Source organism: Electrona antarctica (assembly GCF_951216825.1).
Source record: "Electrona antarctica genome assembly, chromosome: 2".
NCBI lineage: Eukaryota > Metazoa > Chordata > Actinopteri > Myctophiformes > Myctophidae > Electrona > Electrona antarctica.
Window position 1 is genome coordinate 13,531,218 of NC_136807.1, and position 24,422 is coordinate 13,555,639.

At 44.9% G+C, this 24,422-nt stretch overlaps 1 protein-coding gene across 1 annotated transcript in view; it reads right to left on the reverse strand.

Moving 5' to 3' along the window:
• klhdc8b (kelch domain containing 8B) overlaps positions 1–24,422 on the reverse strand; it is a 167,641-nt gene that overhangs the window by 60,184 nt on the left and 83,035 nt on the right. The window contains exon 2 of the mRNA XM_079518110.1: positions 7,198–7,362. Coding sequence (XP_079374236.1) covers positions 7,198–7,362 — 165 coding nt within the window. The remainder of the gene's footprint in view (positions 1–7,197; positions 7,363–24,422) is intronic.

Consider the following 24,422-nt stretch of genomic DNA (forward strand, 5'->3'; position numbering starts at 1 on the left):
CAGTGTTGTTTTTGGCAGCACGTTTTGATTTTAGTTTTAGTCATAGTCTCTTGAATAGTTTTCATTTAGTTTTAGTCACATTTTAGTCACCTGGAATGTCATAAGATTTTAGTCGACTAAATCTACAGTTAATTTAGTCGACTAAAATGTATTTTGGCAGGCCTTGATGCCGTCGTAATAACTGATTTTTACACTTGCTGAAAATAGCTCACAATGCGTCGCGCTGTGACACGTTGTGTGCTTGTAGATCTATTTTCAGCATGCAACCAAGTGTAAAATGACTTATACTGGATCTCTTGTCCACTAGTCCATTCCTAACATTTTAGTCTAGTTTTTATCTGTTGACGATTTAGTCTTAGTTTTAGTCATCATAGCTGAGTTTTCATTTAGTTTCCAATTAGTTTTCGTCAGTGAAAAAAGGTAGTCGACGAACATTTTTCGTCTTAGTTTTAGAAAATGGGTTTTAGCAACCCATTTTTTCACCCAGTGTCAATTATCTAATGTAATCCTGGGCACCACACTTCCTCTGCCAACCTGGGGGGGCAGCGGACTGATCTCATGCTTCCTTCTATGCATGAGGAGTCCAAGCTGCTTTTTTTCACCTGACCGAGGGGAATTTCCCTGGCCAGACGTAGCACGTGGAAGGAACACGTTATGCCGACCTTTCCCCTCCATCAGGCTGGCCAGGGGGAGGTAGTTTAGAGACCAGTTCCTTTCCCCTCCATCAGGCGCCCCGGCTGGCCAGGGGGAGGCAGTATAGAGACCAGTTCCTTTCCCCTCCATCAGGCTGGCCAGGGGGGGCAGTATAGAGACCAGTTCCTTTCCCCTCCATCAGGCTGGCCAGGGGGAGGCAGTATAGAGACCAGTTCCTTTCCCCTCCATCAGGCTGGCCAGGGGGAGGCAGTATAGAGACCAGTTCCTTTCCCCTCCATCAGGCTGGCCAGGGGGGAGGTAGTATAGAGACCAGTTCCTTTCCCCTCCATCAGGCTGGCCAGGGGAGGTAGTATAGAGACCAGTTCCTTTCCCCTCCATTAGGCTGGCCAGGGGGGAGGTAGTATAGAGACCAGTATCTTTGCCCTCCATCAGGCTGGCCAGGGGGAGGCAGTATAGAGACCAGTTCCTTTCCCCTCCATCAGGCTGGCCAGGGGAGGTAGTATAGAGACCAGCTCCTTTCCCCTCCATCAGGCTGGCCAGGGGGAGGCAGTATAGAGACCAGTTCCTTTCCCCTCCATCAGGCTGGCCAGGGGAGGTAGTATAGAGACCAGTTCCTTTCCGCTCCATCAGGCTGGCCAGGGGGAGGCAGTATAGAGACCAGTTCCTTTCCCCTCCATCAGGCTGGCCAGGGGGAGGTAGTATAGAGACCAGTTCCTTTCCCCTCCATCAGGCTGGCCAGGGGGAGGTAGTATAGAGACCAGTTCCTTTCCGCTCCATCAGGCTGGCCAGGGGGAGGCAGTATAGAGACCAGTTCCTTTCCCCTCCATCAGGCTGGCCAGGGGGAGAGAGTATAGAGACCAGTTCCTTTCCCCTCCATCAGGCTGGCCAGGGGGAGGCAGTATAGAGACCAGTTCCTTTCCCCTCCATCAGGCTGGCCAGGGGGAGGTAGTATAGAGACCAGTTCCTTTCCCCTCCATCAGGCTGGCCAGGGGAGGTAGTATAGAGACCAGTTCCTTTCCCCTCCATCAGGCTGGCCAGGGGGAGGTAGTATAGAGACCAGTTCCTTTCCCCTCCATCAGGCTGGCCAGGGGAGGTAGTATAGAGACCAGTGGAGGTAGTGTTCCTTTCCGCTCCATCAGGCTGGCCAGGGGGGAGGCAGTATAGAGACCAGTTCCTTTCCCCTCCATCAGGCTGGCCAGGGGAGGTAGTATAGAGACCAGTTCCTTTCCGCTAAATCAGGCTGACCAGGGGGGAGGCAGTATAGAGACCAGTTCCTTTCCCCTCCATCAGGCTGGCCAGGGGGAGGCAGTATAGAGACCAGTATCTTTCCCCTCCATCAGGCTGGCCAGGGGGAGGCAGTATAGAGACCAGTTCCTTTCCCCTCCATCAGGCTGGCCAGGGGGGAGGTAGTATAGAGACCAGTTCCTTTCCCCTCCATCAGGCTGGCCAGGGGAGGTAGTATAGAGACCAGTTCCTTTCCCCTCCATCAGGCTGGCCAGGGGGGAGGTAGTATAGAGACCAGTATCTTTGCCCTCCATCAGGCTGGCCAGGGGGAGGCAGTATAGAGACCAGTTCCTTTCCCCTCCATCAGGCTGGCCAGGGGAGGTAGTATAGAGACCAGCTCCTTTCCCCTCCATCAGGCTGGCCAGGGGGAGGCAGTATAGAGACCAGTTCCTTTCCCCTCCATCAGGCTGGCCAGGGGAGGTAGTATAGAGACCAGTTCCTTTCCGCTCCATCAGGCTGGCCAGGGGGAGGCAGTATAGAGACCAGTTCCTTTCCCCTCCATCAGGCTGGCCAGGGGGAGGTAGTATAGAGACCAGTTCCTTTCCCCTCCATCAGGCTGGCCAGGGGGAGGTAGTATAGAGACCAGTTCCTTTCCGCTCCATCAGGCTGGCCAGGGGGAGGTAGTATAGAGACCAGTTCCTTTCCGCTCCATCAGGCTGGCCAGGGGGAGGTAGTATAGAGACCAGTTCCTTTCCCCTCCATCAGGCTGGCCAGGGGGAGGCAGTATAGAGACCAGTTCCTTTCCCCTCCATCAGGCTGGCCAGGGGGAGGTAGTATAGAGACCAGTTCCTTTCCCCTCCATCAGGCTGGCCAGGGGGGAGGCAGTATAGAGACCAGTTCCTTTCCCCTCCATCAGGCTGGCCAGGGGGAGGTAGTATAGAGACCAGTTCCTTTCCGCTCCATCAGGCTGGCCAGGGGGAGGCAGTATAGAGACCAGTTCCTTTCCCCTCCATCAGGCTGGCCAGGGGGAGGCAGTATAGAGACCAGTTCCTTTCCCCTCCATCAGGCTGGCCAGGGGGAGGCAGTATAGAGACCAGTTCCTTTCCCCTCCATCAGGCTGGCCAGGGGGAGGTAGTATAGAGACCAGTTCCTTTCCCCTCCATCAGGCTGGCCAGGGGGAGGTAGTATAGAGACCAGTTCCTTTCCCCTCCATCAGGCTGGCCAGGGGAGGTAGTATAGAGACCAGTTCCTTTCCCCTCCTGCAGGCTGGCCAGGGGGAGGTAGTATAGAGACCAGTTCCTTTCCCCTCCATCAGGCTGGCCAGGGGGAGGCAGTATAGAGACCAGTTCCTTTCCCCTCCATCAGGCTGGCCAGGGGGAGGTAGTATAGAGACCAGTTCCTTTCCCCTCCATCAGGCTGGCCAGGGGGAGGCAGTATAGAGACCAGTTCCTTTCCCCTCCATCAGGCTGGCCAGGGGGAGGTAGTATAGAGACCAGTTCCTTTCCGCTCCATCAGGCTGGCCAGGGGGAGGTAGTATAGAGACCAGTTCCTTTCCGCTCCATCAGGCTGGCCAGGGGGAGGCAGTATAGAGACCAGTTCCTTTCCCCTCCATCAGGCTGGCCAGGGGGAGGTAGTATAGAGACCAGTTTCTTTCCGCTCCATCAGGCTGGCCAGGGGGAGGTAGTTTCTGATTTTGTTTTTGGCACTGCAAAGGCTTGAACTAAATCAGTGGTGGAAAAAGTACTTACATTTTGTACTTGAGTAAAAGTATCAATACTACAGTGTAAAATTACTCCGTTACAAGTAAAAGTCCGGAATTAAAAATGTACTTGGGTAAAAGTGCAAAAGTATTGGCATCAAAATGTACTTAAAATAGCAAACGTAGAAAGTACTCACTATGCAGAATGTCACATTTTAAGCTTTCAAATGTATGTATACAAATCTTTTGAAAATAGCAGATCTACAAGCTCACAGTGCGCTGCTTTGCGACGCATTGTGAGCTTGTAGATCGGCAATTTTCAAATTGCCAAAATATAGGGCTGAAGTGGTCATAATGTATGTTTTGTAATAATAATCCAAATCTCCAAAGTAACTAGTGACTAAAGCTGTCAAATAAATGTAGTGGATTAAAGTACAATATTTGGATCTGAGATGTAGTGGAGTAGAAGTAAAAGTATTGGATATTGGAAATACTCCAGTAAAGTACAAATACCTAAAAATTGTGCTTAAGTACAGTACTTAAGTAAATTACGTACTCAGTTACTTTCCACCACTACACCTGAGACACACAAGAGGGAGAAAAAAGGAAAGAAAAGAAAAACAACAGGATTTAGTTTTTGTCACTACAAAGGCTTGGACTAAATACTCCACAGAACTGCTGGGATCAAACCAGTTTTGCTATCCAGGTGCATGAATCAAGTAATTAGCGCGATTTCCGAACAGGCCCAGGGAACCAGGTGCACCGGCCATCCCCGAATGCCCCCCAATCCCCCCCCCCCCCCCCCCCCCCCCCATAAACTCTGCACGTGCTCCAGGTGCACGGCTGAACAAAACTCAATGTAAAAGACAAAGAGTTTCCAGCACTCCCTGCTAGTCCTTCTGACACTTGTAATAAATCTAAAACAAGACATGGACAAAAACACAGCGTGAAGGCTTGACGCCTAGACGTGCTCGTGTCTGCCCATGGATTATTTTCTGCAATTAAAAGCACCAGGAGGATTTGGGAGTGCTGGCACGGTTTAAGTTTCCATGGTAACAAGGCAATAGTTTGGCATATGATTTAAAATGTATAAAAACATATTTATATAACCTATATTTGTTCGATTAACTGTTGCACCCCTAGTTGAAACAAAGAGAGATGCAGAGAGAATGTATATAGAACTGAAGAAAAAGAAAGGGGAAGCTTTGCAGAGAAGAAGGAGTCAACTGGGAGGGGAGATGGAGAAGGACTGTGTGCAGGAGTGGAAGAGGAGAAAGGGTCAGCCTGTGTGGGCATCCAGGAGGGAGAGGAGACAGGCAGAGCCGTAGCTAGACGTGAGGTCAGAGTGAGTGGGAGAAATCACAGTGGAGGCAGGAGAGAGAGAGAGAGAGAGAGAGAGAGAGAGAGAGAGAGAGAGAGAGAGAGAGAGATAGAGACTGTCAACGTCATTCATTGTCTTCACCAGGTCAAAGCCAAAGGCGTGGGGAGAGTATCTTTTGCACTCCGCCCGTGTGTCCGTGTCCGTGTGTGTCCATATCCGTGTGTGTGTGTGTGTGTGTGTGTGTGTGTGTGTGTGTGTGTGCGTGCGTGCGTGCGTGCGTGCGTGCGTGCGTGCCATAAAGCCGAGTTGACAAATCATGACAATAAACACATTTTTTTGGGCCGAACAAATAACTAGAAAGAAGAAAAAAAGAGCAGGGTACAACACTTGTACCCTGAGTTTTTGAGTTTTTTTAGAGTTTTTGTCATGTTACTCTACACGTTATAAGTGAAGCTTCACTACAATGAAGCTGCTGCTACAACCCCAGAGAAATGTAGCGAGCTAGCTGCAACATGACAACAGTAGAACATCAAGGACATTTTCTTCTTCAACACTGAACCAACTGCGCTCCAAGTCAATAACACTGTCAGTCAAACATAACATGCAGGCAAAGCATTCAGTGCAACTTTACTTCAGTATTTTCAATTTGCAATACTTTGACTTCTACTCCACTACGTCTCAGAGGCAAATATTGCACTTTTGCTCCACTACATTTATTTGAAAACGTTAGTTAGCTTACTAGTTACTTTTCAGAGTTTGATCAATAATTTCAAAACATACACTAACCCATATGTATTTTCGGCCATTTGAAAATAGCGGATCGACAAGCTCACAATGCGACGCTTCGCATTGTGAGCTTGTGTAGATCTGCTATTTTCAAAATATTTGTATACATTTGAAACCTTGAAATGGGACATTCTGCAAAATGTGTACTTTTGGCACTGTTGATGCCAATACTTTTGTACTACATTTTGAATTCCGGATGTTTACTTGTAACAGAGTAGTTCTACATTGCAGTATTGATACTTGATTGATTGATTGATTACTAGGTAAAACATGTGAGAACTTTTTCCCACGACTGAAGACAACTCGGCCCTGGAGAAACATTCACCATACAGATGTGGTGGTGTATAAATACAGACAGAAAACGCACCCATCACGTATATTCTGTATATATAGGGACAGAAAACGCACCCATCACGTAGATTTTGTGTAAATACAGACAGAAAACGCACCCATCACGTATATTTTGTATACATAGGGACAGAAAACGCTCCCATCACGTATATTTTGTATACATAGGGACAGAAAACGCTCCCATCACGTATATTTTGTATAAATAGGGACAGAAAACGCACCCATCACGTAGATTTTGTATACATAGAGACAGAAAACGCACCCATAACGAGATTTTGTATAAAGAGGGACAGAAAACTCACCCATCACGTAGATTTTGTATAAAGAGGGACAGAAAACGCACCCATCACGTAGATTTTGTATAAAGAGGGACAGAAAACGCACCCATCACATAGATTTTGTATGAAGAGGGACAGAAAACGCACCCATCACGTAGATTTTGTATAAAGAGGGACAGAAAACTCACCCATCACGTAGATTTTGTATAAAGAGGGACAGAAAACGCACCCATCACGTAGATTTTGTATAAAGAGGGACAGAAAACGCACCCATCACATAGATTTTGTATAAAGAGGGACAGAAAACGCACCCATCACGTAGATTTTGTATAAAGAGGGACAGAAAACTCACCCATCACGTAGATTTTGTATAAAGAGGGACAGAAAACGCACCCATCACGTAGATTTTGTATACATAGGGACAGAAAACGCTCCCATCACGTATATTTTGTATAAATAGGGACAGAAAACGCACCCATCGCGTAGATTTTGTATACATAGAGGCAGAAAACGCACCCATAACGAGATTTTGTATAAAGAGGGACAGAAAACTCACCCATCACGTAGATTTTGTATAAAGAGGGACAGAAAACGCACCCATCACGTAGATTTTGTATAAAGAGGGACAGAAAACGCACCCATCACATAGATTTTGTATAAAGAGGGACAGAAAACGCACCCATCACGTAGATTTTGTATAAAGAGGGACAGAAAACTCACCCATCACGTAGATTTTGTATAAAGAGGGACAGAAAACGCACCCATCACGTAGATTTTGTATACATAGGGACAGAAAACGCACCCATCACGTAGATTTAGTATACATAGGGACAGAAAACGCACCCATCACGTAGATTTAGTATACATAGGGACAGAAAACGCACCCATCACGTAGATCCTGTTTCCCCTGAGGAAGGCCGTGGCTCCGTATCTGGGCGTGGGCATGGAGGCGAGGGGCAGCCACTGGTCCTTCTCTGCCTCGTACACCCTCACCAAGGCCTGGGGGGTGGTGTCTGCTCCCATACCCCCGAACGCATAGACCTTACCATCTGGAGAGAGAGAGAGAGAGAGAGAGAGAGAGAGAGAGAGAGAGAGAGAGAGAGAGAGAGAGAGAGAGAGACATTATATACTAGGGATGTGAATCTTTGGGTGTCCCACGATTCGATTCCGATTCTTGGGGTCACGATTCGATTCAAAATCGATTCAATACATAGGATTTCATCACAATCTACTCCAGTCTTGAACTGAAGTGACTACAGTAACTTGAAAATGACTGAAGACATGACGTTTACTGTGATTAGGGTAAGCTTACATTTCATATCACAGACACCATGTAGTGAAAACTCCTGTAACTGTAACCAGAAAAATAAATAATAAAAAAAAGTAAAAAAGAAAAGAAAAAAGAAAACGATTTTTGGAAATTATGAATCGATTTTAAATCGTTCATAACAGAGTTGCGATTTTAATTCGAACCCCTATTACATACAGCCTCACCGAGGCCTGGGGGGGAGGGGGTGTCTCCTCTGCGTCATACCTGCATTTCATGTCATGAAAGGTGCTATACAAATAAAGTTTTATTATTATTATTATTATTATTATTATTATTATACCAAAGCCTATACACGGGTTGTGCAAGGACGCGCTGTGATTGGCCAATCGCTGTGATTGACAGCCTAAACCTAACCCTAACCTTAACCTCAGTAAACTTAACTTGCCCGGGGGCGTGGTTATAAGTGTCACAGTGTGAAGCAGGAGGTTTAGGGTCCCAAACGCAGGACAAAGGCAGAGAGGCAGAGCAGTGGAAATTGCAGGCGGTTTATTGACCAAAATCCATACACGAGGAGAACACAAGGAGTAACAAAAACACTGGGAGTCAAAGTACTAGGAGTTCACTAGGAGCATAACACTGACGTACAACAAGGATCTGACAAAGAAACTAACAAACCAGGGGAGTATAAATACACAGGGACACAGGTGAACTCAACTGATAATCAACACAATGATTGGCTAAAAGACTAACAAGACAAGGTGGAAACACTATAGGCAAATCAGGGCACTGGTGAGACAAACAGTAACAGGGCAGACAGGAAACACCAGTGGCGTGCACAGATAGACACTAGGGGGTGCTAGAGCACCCCCTGCCCTTTTGGCAATGTGCCCTTTTTAAAATAAATAAAAACTTTTCTTTTTATTTTTTTTGTACAGTGTACACTGTACAGTATGTGGACCATGGTGACATTGATCAATTCTTAATAAAAAGCTTCTAATATATTATTTAGTCCCCAGAATCTATAAATCCAACACTATTTAGGCAACCGGCCGGTTCCACGTGCTGCACAAGGTGCCCTTTTTTTCCTTAAGCACCTGCCCCTCTAAATGTCTGTGCACACCCCTGGGAAACACTAGGAACAAAACTACAAAATAAAAGCACACAAGGGAATGGTAAAACTCAAACTGGAACTAGGAAACCATGCAAGAACACGGAATAGGCCTACTTAAAAAATCACAAGAGCACAACAGAAAGGTAAAACACCAACTAAAACTAAGAACAAGGAACACTAGAAAACATAACACATGTCACGGACCGTGACAATAAGCACAACCTCTGTAGGAATTTGTATGTCGCGTCTCCTCTCCCATATACATCTCCACATTTTTCATTTTTCAGGAAATGAAGAAAACAGTTTGATCGAGGGTCCAATCAATGGAGTTAAGAGGTTTTGTCCGAAAGGCTTTTTTTTACTACTTTTCATTGGTTCAATATTTGTTTTAACAACACACAGACGTAAAGGGGGTGTTGATTTATGTAAAAATGGGAGTTAGGTGGTTTCCTCCCGACAGTATAAGGTATGCACAGAGAGTAATGCCATGCATCAAACTATCAGCGCCTTTAGGGCTCTGCCTGTCATGTTTCCAACCACTTCCATCTGTCTCCAGTCATGCCTGCCGTCTGCAATATTTATAAAGCATTGTAAACACACTCTTCTCCCTCGGGGATGCTTCCTTCCACGTGACCCCGACATGACATTCCTAAGGACAGTATTAAAATACCCTATAGAGCGTCGCAGTCCCGCCTCCTACCCTGGACCAGGAAATGAAACCCAATGCATTTTTCCCATAGACATTTCTTAAAGTATTTATTTAAAGACGGTTATGCCGCGGACAAAGCCAACTCGAGTCGTGACAACTCATGACAACACAAACAATATTTTGGACCAAACAAATAATTACAAAGAAGAAAAACAACAAAAAAAGTGTTGTAACCTGCCGTTTTTTTCTTCTTTCTAATTATTTTTTCGGCCCCGTAAACGTCTTTAAATAAATACTTTCTGAAATGTCTATGAGGAAAATGAACGGAGAATCATTTCCTGGTCCCTGGTAGGAGGCGGGACTGCGACGCTCTATAGCCAGCTACTGCAGTGTCATTAGAATATCACTGGGAGTGGAGGGGGGAGAGAGAGAGAGAGAGAGAAAAGTGGGGAAATTGCAGAGTTGTGAAAAAAGAACAAACGCTTGGAAACGTGGCGAGGCGGATGCCGCAACACTGCGGGATGCAGGGGGGGAAAAAGAGCTCGGGAGAGGTTTAGGAAGGAGTCGAAAGACTAAAATTGAGGAGAGGAGAGGGAGTGACATTCTATTACCACTCTAAACTTCTTTCATCCGAAAAAGACAAAAAGGTAGAGAGAAACGGAAAGCTAAAAAAAGAGGAGATGGTGGCATGCAGGCACCAACTGCACAACTCAGATAGAGGGAATGTGTCACTGTGAATGAAGGCAATCACCATAGTATAATACCTGTAACCTCCATTCCATTCCCTGCTCCACATAATGAGAGAGAGAGAGAGCGTGACTCGGCATGAATGCTTTCATCATCCCATACGCTGCATTCAGTCGTTCATATTCCTACCAAACACAGCCCAGCCCAGGTGATATCACTCAACCACTTAAGTCCTTTTGACCTGAGATCAGATTCTAAAAATGTCTTCTACATTCTGACAGTTTTCTGAAAAAGCTATGTTTCTATGTCAGTCGTTCTTTTCAAAAATAGCAGACCTACATGCTCGTAGCGCGCCACTTGGTGGCGTGCTATGAGCTTGTAGATCTGCTATTTTTCAATAGCTAAAGCATAGCATAATGCTAACACCAAAAGGGGTTCCCGCCCAAAATGGGTTAAGTCCTTTTTTAAACTTTGCTGTATGACAGAGTTGAGCAGTGCAAGTATCAGATGTACAAGCTCAAAATGTATCACAATACAATGACTTCTGAGCTTGTAGATCTGCATTTTTTTTTACATGCCCATCCCCTGTCGTTCGTTGAGGCTGTGTTAATTTGAAGTATTTGGGTTCATATCTTCTTCTTCCCAAAACGACTTTCAAACTATAGGAAGGGTATGGTCTGGTCAGCCTGCAATGACATGCATAAGATCTGGTCATCCTCATTAGTAAGAGGTTCAAAGTAAAAATATTTAGGACTACCGTCGAGCCGATTCTACTCTATGCCTCTGAGACATGCACACTTTCAAAGAAATTAGAGAAACGGCTGTATGGCACTTACGCCCGCCTTCTAATGAGAGCGCACGTACAATCTCTCTTGGAAGAGCCACCCATCGACTTCTCTAATATGCGGCAACCTTCCTTCCCTGTGTTTCTTCATTAGTCCGATCCGGAAGAACACAGATTCTCGGCCACTTCTATATAGATCATGAGGTTATAGCTTCCCTTCTTCTCTGGAATCTTGCCTCAAAGCAGACCAGAGGTAGAAAACTGTCGTCACACACATGCATCAGTAAGCAGGAACTGGGGATGGCAATGAAGGACCAGGAAGTCTGGCGTGGCGAAAAACACCAAAAAACAAGTCAAATCATTCCTCGGCCTTGTTTCATACTATCAAAAGTTCGTGGAAAACTTTGCCACTCTGGCTGGCCCGCTCCACGACCTAACAAAAAAAAACCTGCCCCACCACGTATGTTGGACCGACAGCACCGAGGCTGCGTTCCAAGCGCTGAAAGCGGCACTATGCAGCGAGCCGGTACTGGTCACACCAGACTTTAGCCAGCCTTTCACGCTGCACACGGATCCATCCGGCACCGGCGTCGGCGCTGTGCTCGCACAAACAATAGAGGGCGACGAGCACCCGATCACATACATAAGCAGAAAGCTATTGAAACACGAGAGGAATTATTCAACAGTAGAAAAAGAATGCCTAGCGGTGAAGTGGGCAATTCACCACTTGCGCTATTATTTATGGGGACGGAGGTTTACGCTCATAACCGACCACGCACCACTCAAGTGGATGTCGACGAACAAAGATAGGAACAACAGAGTGACACGGTGGTTCGTCGAGCTGCAAAACTATAACTTCAAGGTGGAACACCGCCCAGGTAAAGAGCTAAAACACGCCGATGCACTCTCGAGGCGGTACGAAGACGGACAGGTCAGTGAAGCTTCTGGCGCGGGCGAGAAGCTTAGGGGGAGGATGTGTGGTGTCTCCAGTGACAGCCACCATTCACCGGCATACGTTGCCATGGTAACCAGTAGCGCACCAAGCAGACAGACACCCTACGTCACGAGACGCGCTCTGGGTGTCGTTGTAGACAACGCCTACCTACCGAACCTCCTACTCGGCCAGTCAGGGTTGATGCCGCCGCCTACTCGTCAGGTAACCACACTCACCTGCGAGCCTGAACGAGGACTATATAAACACAGACGGACTCGCGTGTCAGTGCAGGTTCGTTCACCACGCAGAGCGGTTAGAGACGCAGCGCGCTCGTAGAGCGAGCCTTGGGTGGTAAGTGGCATAGAAATGCAGCGCCTCTCTGTACCACATTCCTATATGCCTGATCCACACCCTCACCACTCTATCCATTCATAGGCTTCATGGAGCAGCAGCAGTAGCAGTCCTGACGCGGAGACGGAGAGCGGAGCAGCCGCGTCTATGGACGAATATATATAAATGGCCCGGTCGATTAATGCAAGGACAAGGAGCTCGCATCTCCCGGACGCCTTCATTCAACTCAGGTCGTAAGCCAACCTTTAATCTTACGTCCTATGGACGGCCATCCGAATAGAAGCTAAGGATAAAGAACTGTTAAAGAAGACGGTGATTAGACAATTCGAGCCTGGCCAGCTCCCAGGGATATTGTGTGAGCGCCTCGATCTGAAAGAAGAGATCGCAGGGGAAGAGACATTGAGAAGCCGTTATCTGCTATTAGTATTATTTGGCCGAAGATATCGTAGAGCGGTTAAGGACCCACCCACTCAACCGTATCCGCCTGAAGATCCGGTTGGGCCGGGTTCCGTGTCCTAGACGCGCACAAGAGAAAGCCTCTTCTAGACCCACCTGCGGCAGTCAGGCGGCCCGAGGGCGCCCCCTAGGGCTCTGCCGCCGTCCCTACTGCCCAAAAAGTGAAGTGCTAAGAAGAGGAGTATTATCTGGTATTTGAATGTTGGTAGACCGCCCTGGGTGGACCCGGGGCCCCAACGTGTGTTTCTGTTGGTTGTCGGTGTATAACTCTGTGCCCTCTCACCCTACAGACCGGACTCCAGAGGAGGACAGAGCCTCACCCCCATGAACTTTGCCTCACACTGTTTATTTCCCCCTGTGAGAAACCCTGAGAAATAAAATCCGTGACTAGAAAAAGTCCAGACCCTGGTTAACCTGAGCCCTGTGTTTGATTTGCCTCAGAAATATCACAATAGACTCAGTATATAGAGGGTATGCACGTGACATCATCATCATACCCGGAAGTTATGCGGAAGACAGCCCGTACATCCAAACAGAAATCTGATTGCATTAAACAACAGTAAACGACATTAAACTCACTTTGCCACTCGTTTTGCCGCTCACTTCATGCTAGCATATAACATCCCAATCAATCAAAGCTGATAATTACGCTAATCTCTATTCTAAACTTTGTTAGCCTGTCATATACCCTATGTTAACCTCAAACACTTCCATCAACCATGTTCACAGAGAAGATTGTGTGCACATCTCGATGCCTATATTTAGGCCAGGAGCTGGAAGTCAGGCATCAAGGCAAACATCAAGGAAACGAAAGAACATCCGCACACTATAGTTTCTAGAGCTCCGAGACTTACTTTATTTAGAGGCAACAAATTGCAACGTTGCAATTTGTTGCCTCTAAATAAAGTAAGTTCAAGTTAAGTTCTTTCTCTTCCATCTCTGCTTTCAACAAGGGCGGGAACCCCTTTTGGTGTTTTAAGCATTATGTTTTGCTTTAGCTGTTGAAAAATAGCAGATCTACAAGCTTGTAGGTCTGCTATTCTCACGAGAAATCGTGAGAATGTGGCGCAAATCTTTGAATATATATTCTTACAGAGTGAACGTTTTTAACTCAAATCTTTGCTTCTGGTGGGTCCCTGGAACAACATATTTTCAGATGGGGGTCGGCGGCAAAATACAGATAATTCTGGGGGTCCTTGACAAGAAAAAGGTTGAGCACCACTGACATAGAAAGATGGGTTTTTCAGAAAACTGTCAGGATTTTGTAGACTCATTTGTAGAATCGTCCTCAGGTCTAAATGGGTTAAGAATAAAATCCATTCAGACATTAAGGGAGACGGATGGCACAAAAGAGCAGCCACATGATCCGTGTTTCTGTTACTGAGTATACTGTCCACTTAGAAACACAAATAAACAACTACACTTTAGAACAGTATCAAGGTCCATTATTTATTCTGCATTGGATCCACAGACCACCATTTCAGTGCTTTCTTCCACTTCTTATTCCTGCAAGACATTTTTTCTATAAGCCATATCTCAAAGACTTAGTGGGTCAAACTGCAATTGACGCTATAATTCCCTACTTTCATATGACACGAATGAACGAAAATGAAATAAAATCCAATGACTTACTGTCTGTCAGGTTTGGTCACAAATGTTTAGTTTAATCTACTGCTGAGGCATGCGCACATTATTCATGACCATGACACACAAGTGTGTGTGTACAGTACATGTGCAAATACAAACACAATTATGCACACAAACTTACACACTCACAGCATCGGATACTAAACTCATCAATAAAGCATAACAAAGATACTTAAACACAACAGATGTCAGTCTGTCACCAGGTTTGATAAATAAGCCACGGCTGTGTCCATGAACAGATAGCATTATGAATACACTCAAACAAACAGCAACCGCGTAAAGTCACGTACATTCATGCAGCATTCATACACCAAAAAAAACAGCCAATTTATTTTCGGAGCACGACACCTTCGTGTGACAATTTTCAGGCTTAAACAGACATAGCTGGAATACAAAGTGTGTGTACATGGAAAAAAGATCTGAATACAAGTGTAAACCAACGAAAGGCAGTACGCCAAACGTCAGATATTTGCATCTCATAAAAGCCCTTTTTGTCAGTGCACAGTGCTGCGGAAGTGGAAGCGCTTTAATTAAGTGGAACTACTCTAATTAAGCTAATTGCGGTGTGATTTCTACCCGTCTCCCCGGGAGACTCCATGGTAACCGCATTATGGGGTGTCACTTTGGCAGGTCGCAGCTTCAGGAGTGAACTCACACTATCACACATAAGACTACTGAGATATATTAACTGGAAGCCAAGGGGCGTATGAAGAATTAAACACAAGAAAAATACTAGCACCATTTTCAACATTATCTCTATAACATCGTGTGCTGACAGGTGGAAACTTTGTTATGTCATAAACCGCTACAGGAAATACAAAATAAAAAATGGATTTGGGCCCGATTCACTAACCTGTTTACACCCACATTTTGGCTGTAAAGGAATTTTCCAAACTTCCCACGTTAGTAGTCTTTTTTTGTCTGTGAATTTTGCAGAGGGCCGCTCTTTCTCAAGTCTGCTCGGAGGCAGACGTACTGTACATGCATGGGACCAAAGCTTGCTATATGTCGACCATTAGAATGCCTTAATCTAGACTACTAATGTGGGACGTTTGCCTCTTCAACATGGACCCAAGTCTGGATTGACACACATTTAGAGACGGATCGAGGACAGCTGCACCGCGAGGAGAGATGACAGCAATGTTAACGGTTTTACTGCTCCTGGCGGAACGTTCCATCATAAGGAATCCAACCAGCAACTGCTTCTGGCGTAATGTTCCGTCTGATAAGCTTTATTATTGACATCAAACCGGATCGCTGATTTCTTTTTTTAATTATTATTTTGGCTTGGCCTTTCCTTCTTTAGCGATCCTAGACCGGATTGCGCAACCGCGCTGCCGTTCACCTCCCATTATACAGGCTGACTAAAAAGCTGAATAACTCAAAATCTACGGAGCTCTCCATGATTTGGATAACATGCGCGATGTTCGGAGGTCTTAGGTCCGGTGGTTTAGATGGAAACATTGGTGCTTTCTAGAGCAAGGATGGCTTCATTTTGGCCCGCTAGCATTGACGCTATTTATTTAGCATTAAAGATGGACGCCCAGACAGGATATGAGTCCAGCGTGTGCTGCATTGAAATCGGCTCGGCCGTCTGCGGTTGGCTCTGCGTCCAGCAGGAGGCAGTATATGGGTATAGAGCAGTGGTTCTCAATCCTCCAGGACACCGCCTAGGGTTACGGTCCGCAGACCCCAGTTTGAGAACCACTGAAGAAGAAAGAAAGAAAACAAACAAACAAAGAGAGTATAGGGCGTTGAGAAGCTCTTGAGAAGAGCAGCATCAGTGAGTGGAATGTATTGTTTATCATGATGAGAGAGAGAGCAGTGTTGATTTCGTCGACTAAAACTAAGACGAAAAATGTTCGTCGACTACCTTTTTTCACTGACGAAAACTAAATGAAAACTAAGCTATGATGACATAAAACTAAGACTAAATATACTGACAATTTCGTCAACAAATAAAAACTAGACTGAAATGTTAAGCGACCCAGTAGAGAAGAGATAAAGAGAGAGATATAAGTCAATTTACACTTGGTTGCATGCTGAAAATAGCCGATCTACAATCTGCAAGCTCACAACGCGTCGCAGCGCGACGTGTTGTGAGTTTGCAGATCGGCTATTTTCCGCAAGTGTAAAACCAACCATTACGATGGCATCGAGGCACCGCCAAAATACATCTTAGTCGACTAAATCAACTGTAGATTTAGTCGGAAAAATCTTATGATATTTATTTATAACTTATAATTTATTTATAATTTATAACTAGACTAAACACTAAAACATTCCAGGTGACTAAAATGTGACTAAAACTAAATGAAAACGTTTCAGGAGACTATGACTAAAACAAAAATAGAAATAATTTGCTGCCAAAAACAACACTGGGAGAGAGCTGCAAATATGACGATAGGGTCAAAGTTTAACTCTCATTCACGCGGTGAACGACAAGACATATTGAGAGGAGATGAATGGGGACTTAACAGTGGATATATGAGTAGAGGAGGGAAAGCTATGGGGGGGGGGGGGAGGCTTTAGAGCTAGATTAGATTAGAGAGATAAGATGAAGGATAGGTTACGGAGGTAAAGTCTGGATTGACAGGGCTTCTAAAAGGGCAGCTTCAGGAGAATCGTATAGTGCAGAGACAGGTACAAAAGAGAACTACTTTCATTGGGCATCAACGTGTTCAGGGATTCAGCTAGCTGTGAAGGTCAAGTCCATGAATTTACGAAGCACATTTACACCATTATATAGGCACTTTGTCATTCAAATTTTACCTATCATTGTATAATGGTGAATTACTTTTCGGGCAAGTGGGCATATTCTTTCTTTTGTCAATTCTTTTTTTTTACACAAACAAATGGACTTGACCTTCACAGACACTTGCTATAAAACCCTATAACACTTTGATGCCCAATGAAAATAATCATCTTTTGTACCTGTCTGTCTCCACTACGATTCTCCTGAAGTTGGCCTTTTAAATCCTCCTCCACCAACCAACCTCCGCCACCTATCCTTCATTACAGTTCTTTTCATCACTTATTTTTTTGCACATTCTACTTGAGAATTCTGGTGGGCTACAAAAATAAATGAAACTAGAAAAAGTGCACTTCTGGGCACAGGTCTCCACCAGGAGGATAGGAGTGTGTGTGATGTTTGGCAAAATGTTTAGGAGTAATATAATCATGTTTTGTGTGTGTGTGTGTGTGTGTGTGTGTGTGTGTGTGTGTGTGTGTGTGTGTGTGTGTGTGTGTGTGTGTGTGTGTGTGTGTGTGTGTGTGAGACACAGCTTGGCCTGTTGTAGCGCCACCATGAGGCTGATTTGAAAACTGTCAAGTGGCATTTTTTCCTCAGCCTAGTGGGAATATGCATGCACAGTTTCACCGAAATCGGACGCTGCGTTGAGTAGTTGTGGCGATTTGTACAAAACGGGTACCAAGCGGGCTACTCCTGAAAAGTTTAGAAGCCAATCGTAGGCAATGAAGGTGGATTACATGACTATGGAGAGCATGTGTACCGATTTGCGTGAAATTTGGATAACATCTGAAGGAGTAATATTAGAAAATGTGTTTTACATATGTCGGCCTCCTGGTGGCGCTATAAAGAGCAGATGTGAAAAATTCCAGGCAAAGGTTTTTCCTTGGCCTCTAGGGAGTTGGCATACAAAGTTATCCACAAATCCGTGCAGTTGGAGGTAAAAACACTTTTCGGCCAGTTATAGCGCCACCATGAGGCTGAGTTGAAAATGTTCACGTGGCATTTCTTCCTCGGCCTAGTGGGAATGTGCGTGCGCAATTTCACGGAAATCACACGATGTGTTCATGATTTGCAGCATTTTGTTTGAAACTGAACACTCCTGCGAACTTTGGAAGCCAATCTTAGCCAATCAGGATGGAGTCTGAGAAATCTGAAAGACCCGTTTGGTTGAATGGCTCTAGAGAGACTGTGTACCAATTTGCGTGATGTTTGGACAAAATCTGTAGGTGTACTGTCCAAAAACTTGTTTTGCACAAAGCGACCTCCTGGTGGCGCTATAACAGGCCGTTCTGGAAATTTTGGGGCAGAGGTTCATCGTTGGCATCCAGGGAGTGTGTGTGCAAAATGTGGCATCGACCAGGTTAACAGTGCCGGAGATTAGCTGTTCACAGACGGACACACGGACGGACACACGGACGGACGGACACACGGACGGACGGACGGAGTGCAAAACATACTCTCTACCCATGCCTTCGGCCTGGTGGAGACAAAAATAAGAAACATCTGTGCTCGTGGAAGGAACACGTTATTCCGACCAGTTCCTTTCCATGCATACATTGCACCCTTCTACCATAATCTGTCACTCATAATTGTCTCCACCAGGTCAAAGGTCTGGGGGAGACAATGTCTTGCACTCCGTCCGTCTGTCCGGGTTTCTGAACTGCCCACAGCCCTCCTATGAGACACAGACTGATTCGGAAAAACAAAATGGTGGAATTGTATCAAGAACATTAGTGAGGACCAATTATATGAACGCATAGGTTGAAGTGAAGTGGACATTTCATAGTCAGGATACTTAATTGCATCAAATGATAAGACAGCCAGACTAGTTGGAGTGTAAGGTTGCATGACTGGGAAAAATAAAATAAGAATAAAAGGACAAGCAGAGTCACGTACCTACTGTATAAACAGACCATTGGTAAGTATCCAGAATGACAGACAGACTTAAGGGATTTTCAAACGGGAAGCGAGGAACGCACACGTTGTTGCGTGGATCAATGACAGGTCTGCTACAGGTCTTCTCAAGAGGGGGGCGCGACAACACAAGCGTTAAAATAAAAGCTAAACAGAATCCAGGTCTGGCGAGTGTGCACGAAAGGAGCACGCGCGCAACAAATTCACGGGACTGCGCTCACGTAAATATATACGCTTGCGTTGTCGCACCGCGACTTCTCCGCGCAAAAACGCAGGTCTCATTGACAATGAACTATATGCGCGTTGTACCGCTTCACATTTGAAAGGCCCTTCTAGACTGTAAAAACATGGATACGTCGTAGAGACCAGACCAGCAGACAGTTCTACATAGAAATGATAAAGCCTAAGCTATAGAGCAAAATGTTTTCAAAATGTGTCCCTGGTCCTCAACGTGTATGTACTAGTGATAGATGAGTTGCTATTTCCCCACGGTGACATTTAAAGGGCACTGACTTTGCCCATTGAAGACACATCAATACCAAATGAGCACCACCAGCCAGTCACTCATTGTCCACTACTAATAACAGCCCATCTTACAATTTGAAAATAGTCAGGAAGCTCACAATGCTACGTGCTCGGGCCTTCAACCCTTTTCACATCAAGGCCCTCTGCATTCCAGCCACGGACCACCATGTGATGAGATTTAGCCTCTCACACCCAAAACGTTATAGAGTAGGCCTAATGTCTTGCAGAGAATCAGCGAGTTGAGAAAACATGTTTTTAGCATTTATTTCATATTTGCATCCAGGGCTGGACTGGGACAAAAATTCGGCCCGGTCATTTCCGCGCGAATTTGGCCCAGACCGGCCCACCACAACCAGCACGCAGATAGCAGAAACTCTACCGCCCACTCCGTCGAGGCACACACAAACAAACAAGCCCTAATACCACCACTTTTACAGAACAACATAAATGATACAAACAAACAGACAACTACTGTAACCTGTTGCTCTCACAAGAATGCTGACAAAAGGATTCAAGGTAGAAGAGGGTTTATTTGTCACTCACTTTGCCTGCCTGTCAAAATATTAATAATACAAAAATTAAGCATATAACTTGAGTGGCCCGGCCCACCGGCAATATGACCGGGACGTCCTGTGGCCAGTCCACCCCTATTTGCATCTCTGATATTTATTTCAGACATGCTCTAGTATGTGAAGAGTCTGCCAGTGCTATTAACTCATTTTGGATTTTAAAAAATAATAAAAATAATAAAGTTTTTCTCCTCTCCTGAACAGTTATTCTTGCCGCCATGACTGTCTCTGTCTCAAAAAGAGACACTTTCTCATTATCTTCTCCTCTCTGCGTGTGTGCGTGCGTGCGTGTGTGTGCGTGCGTGTGTGTTTGACCAGCTGCTAAGGGCTATTTCCCCCTGGATCCACAGTCAGACGGAGGGTCAGCGGAGGGGTCAAGGACGTGAGTGAGCGTGGGAAATGTAGTGTGATGCACAGTGACATGACTACAGACAGAGATGGAGACACAGTGATACACACACACACCACAGTATTTGCATAGCATGGATGCACGCACGCACGCACACACGCGCAAACGCGCGCGCGCACACACACACACACACACACACACACACACACACACACACACACACACACACACACACACACACACACACACACACACACACACACACACACACACACACACACACACACATAATCAGCAATCACAATGGTGGGGCTGCTGTGCTGTGCTGCAGTGGTCAATCAATATTCACATCAAATCCTGGCTTTTGATGACGGGCTTTGGAAAGAAAAGCAGCTAAGAATCTCTCCCAAGTGGATTGATGTGACATGAAAGACTGTGGCTGACTGATGGAAGAGACCAATCATGCTTATGTCACACAATGGGATTGAGAATCGGCAGGTTTTCAAAAGCCCAGCATGTTGGAATGAGTCACCTTGTCACCTTGAGTGACGGATAAATGCTGATCCAAAATTAAATGTCCACGGATCGGTGGATTTATACTCACTTGAATCTCAGTGCCATTCAGTGTAATTCTTCCCAGTGGGAGGTGGGACAATCCAAATCTACTTGAGCTCAATATAATAAGATAGGAATTGAACACACACACACACACAAACCAAACACACACACACACACACACACAACACACACACAATACACATACAATACACACACAACATGCACGCAGTCGCACGCACGCAAAACCCCGAAGGGTAGATCCTCTCTTCTTTTATGTCATCCTGTTTGATCATCCCACATACGTAACATCCCCATCTTAAAAGTGAAACTAGACAAGACGTCCTTGCAGACATGTTTTCTGGGGTCTAGGACATGTCTATATTCATTAATGCTTCTAGTGGATTGTAATTATCTTTATACAAGCAGTCTGTTGCTGTGTTTGGATTAAACAGATTTGCCTCTCAGCTCTCAGATTGTCTCTCCCGCTGCACTGCCTCCTCTTCGATCCCCAGTGTCCGTTCCTCCTCGTCTATTTGGGTTTTCTTTCTCGCTTTCTCTTTCGTCGAATATGTATTTCCAAAAAGAAAAATCTATATTGAATGAGTTATAATACCGTAATAATACTAATTGTCGTATATTGAACTTTCACTAGTTGTTATGCTGTATGTAGGCTACTGTGCATTAAGCAAACGGATGGATTTTCGCAATAAATATCTTAAATCTGAAGTGTAAAGCTGCTATGCTATACGCTCCCCAAAAACATTAGTCTCTGTGACACATCTAGGGGCCGCAATCTGCATTTAAGATGTGTCACAGAGACTATTTCTTTTGGGAGCGTTCTACCTATTGCTGGCTGTCTGAATACCAACAAATTTACAAATAAAAGGTCATTAACATTTTGACATATTATTGCTTATAGCAGCTTTACACTTCAGATTTAAGATATTTATTGCGAAAATCGATAGGGCCATTTTCTTAATGCACACAAAATGTTCTATTTTTTAGTTTTCTTTTCTTATACTCGAAAGTACGTACCCCAGCAATTCTGGAACTATCCACACGCACACACGCACGCACGCACACACACAACCATGTGCACATGCACGCACGCAGAACGCTGTCTCTTCACTAAATGACCTGTCCTGTTTAATCCTGTTTTAACTGATCCAAAACGCCGCAGCTCGTCTGGTCTTCAACCAGCCAAAATTCTCACATGTCTCCCCCCTGCTCCGCTCCCTGCACTGGCTCCCAGTCGCTGCCCGCACAGAATACAAAACTCTGATGCTGGCATTCAAAGCAACCAAAGGTATGGCTCCCCCATATCTTGCAAGCATGATTGAACCCTACAAACCTTCCCGCGCACTCAGATCAGCCAACGCAGGAAAGCTGGAAGTACCCTCACTAAAAACGCCGGGACAACGCTCCACACGTCCCAAACTCTTCTCCCTTCTGGCCCCAAAACTGTGGAATGCACTCCCCGTTGCAATCAGAACTGCAGCATCACTCCCAATCTTCCGCCGTAGTCTGAAGACCCACCTTTTCAGACTACATCATGGCCCATAGCACTTATCCTACCCCCTTAGATAGCACTTTTTAGACTTAGATAGCATTTGAAACAGACTTATAGCATGTCATGTAGACAGCACAATAATTGCATTGTATGTAGTCATAGCACATCATAGTACATATGTATAGCATAGTATAGTATATATGTATTTTTTTTTTTTTTTTAACAATATATTTATTGCATTTTTCTTTTTTTTTAAACAAACAGACAATACAACAGAACAATATACAATACATAATACAGACAGTACAATTACTTAAAAAAAACAAACAAAAACAAAACAAACATACAGTACATACATATAAATACAGTATATTAAAACAAAATAAGGGCACTTAGACTGGTAACAACAACAAGACCAAATAGCTGCATAGAGTACAATTAAACACTTTCAGTTTCAACCATTAAATAAGACAAATCATTAACCGTAATATACTGGATAAACCGTCCCCATATCCTATCAAACATCTCTTGTTTATTTTTCAGCGTATAAGTGATTCTTTCCAGAGGAAGACACAATGACAGCTCCCTAAACCACTGAGCAATACTGGGTTTGCCTACCTTTTTCCACGATAAAGCTATAGCCCTTTTGGCTTGTAGTAAACATAAATCTAGAAATCTTTGTTCGCTACTCTGAATCTTATGGCCAGGTGGATAAAGACCTAATAGAAACAGTTTCGGGTCAAGCTCAATATTTATCAACAATATCTTCTGAATCTCCCTCCTTACTTCATATATGTATATTTAATATGTATAGTGTCATTATATAGATATGTTCTAGTTACGTTCTTAGCTTACGCATGTTTCTTGATAAATGCATTTTATATATGTGATGTATTCCCATACTTTTGTTCTTGCCTAATGTAAGTCGCTCTGGATTAAGAGCGTCTGCTAAATGCCTAAATTGTAAATTGTAAATTGTAATCCACCAGTAGGCTGAGGAGAAAGAGCTGCACATTCAGCCTTTATTTCCTTCCTGACCTTTGTGTTTCCTTCCTGATCTTTGTGTTTCCTTCCTGACCTTTGTGTTTCCTTCCTGATCTTTGCGTTTCCTTCCTCTTTTCTTACTGCCACTCACCTTGGCGACATGCAACCTTTACTCTCGTCTTTTCTGGATGGAATTTGACATTTAAGTGTCTTTCTGGAGATAATATGTGGAGTTAATCACCTTAACAGTAGTACAATTCTCAATGCCACTAAAGCAGTGGCGTATTAGTATTTAGAGTAGCATTTGCATTTAAAACACAATTAACACCAAAGCTGCAGTTGACTATTGAGCACTGCAGCCTTGTTGCAAAAACATCAACCACAGTATACATACGCGTTGGTACTTTGGTTACTGTATATCGTACTGGATATAATACAATTATTAATTAATAATCAATTGCACTGGTGTTGGAGTTGATAGCACTGACATGTTGGTTTGTGCTCCGTCTCAACAGCGTCTCAATCATGACATGTTGGTTTGTGCTCCGTCTCAACAACGTCTCAATCATGACATGTTGGTTTGTGCTCCGTCTCAACAACGTCTCAATCATGACATGTTGGTTTGTGCTCTGTCTCAACAACATCTCAATCACTGACATGTTGGTTTGTGCTCCGTCTCAACAACGTCTCAATCATGACATGTTGGTTTGTGCTCCGTCTCAACAACGTCTCAATCACTGACATGTTGGTTTGTGCTCCGTCTCAACAACGTCTCAATCATGAAATGTTGGTTTGTGCTCCGTCTCAACAACGTCTCAATCATGACATGTTGGTTTGTGCTCCGTCTCAACAACGTCTCAATCATGACATGTTGGTTTGTGCTCCGTCTCAACAACGCCTCAATCATGACATGTTGGTTTGTGCTCCGTCTCAACAACGTCTCAATCATGACATGTTGGTTTGTGCTCCGTCTCAACAACGTCTCAATCATGACATGTTGGTTTGTGCTCCGTCTCAACAACGTCTCAATCACTGACATGTTGGTTTGTGCTCCGTCTC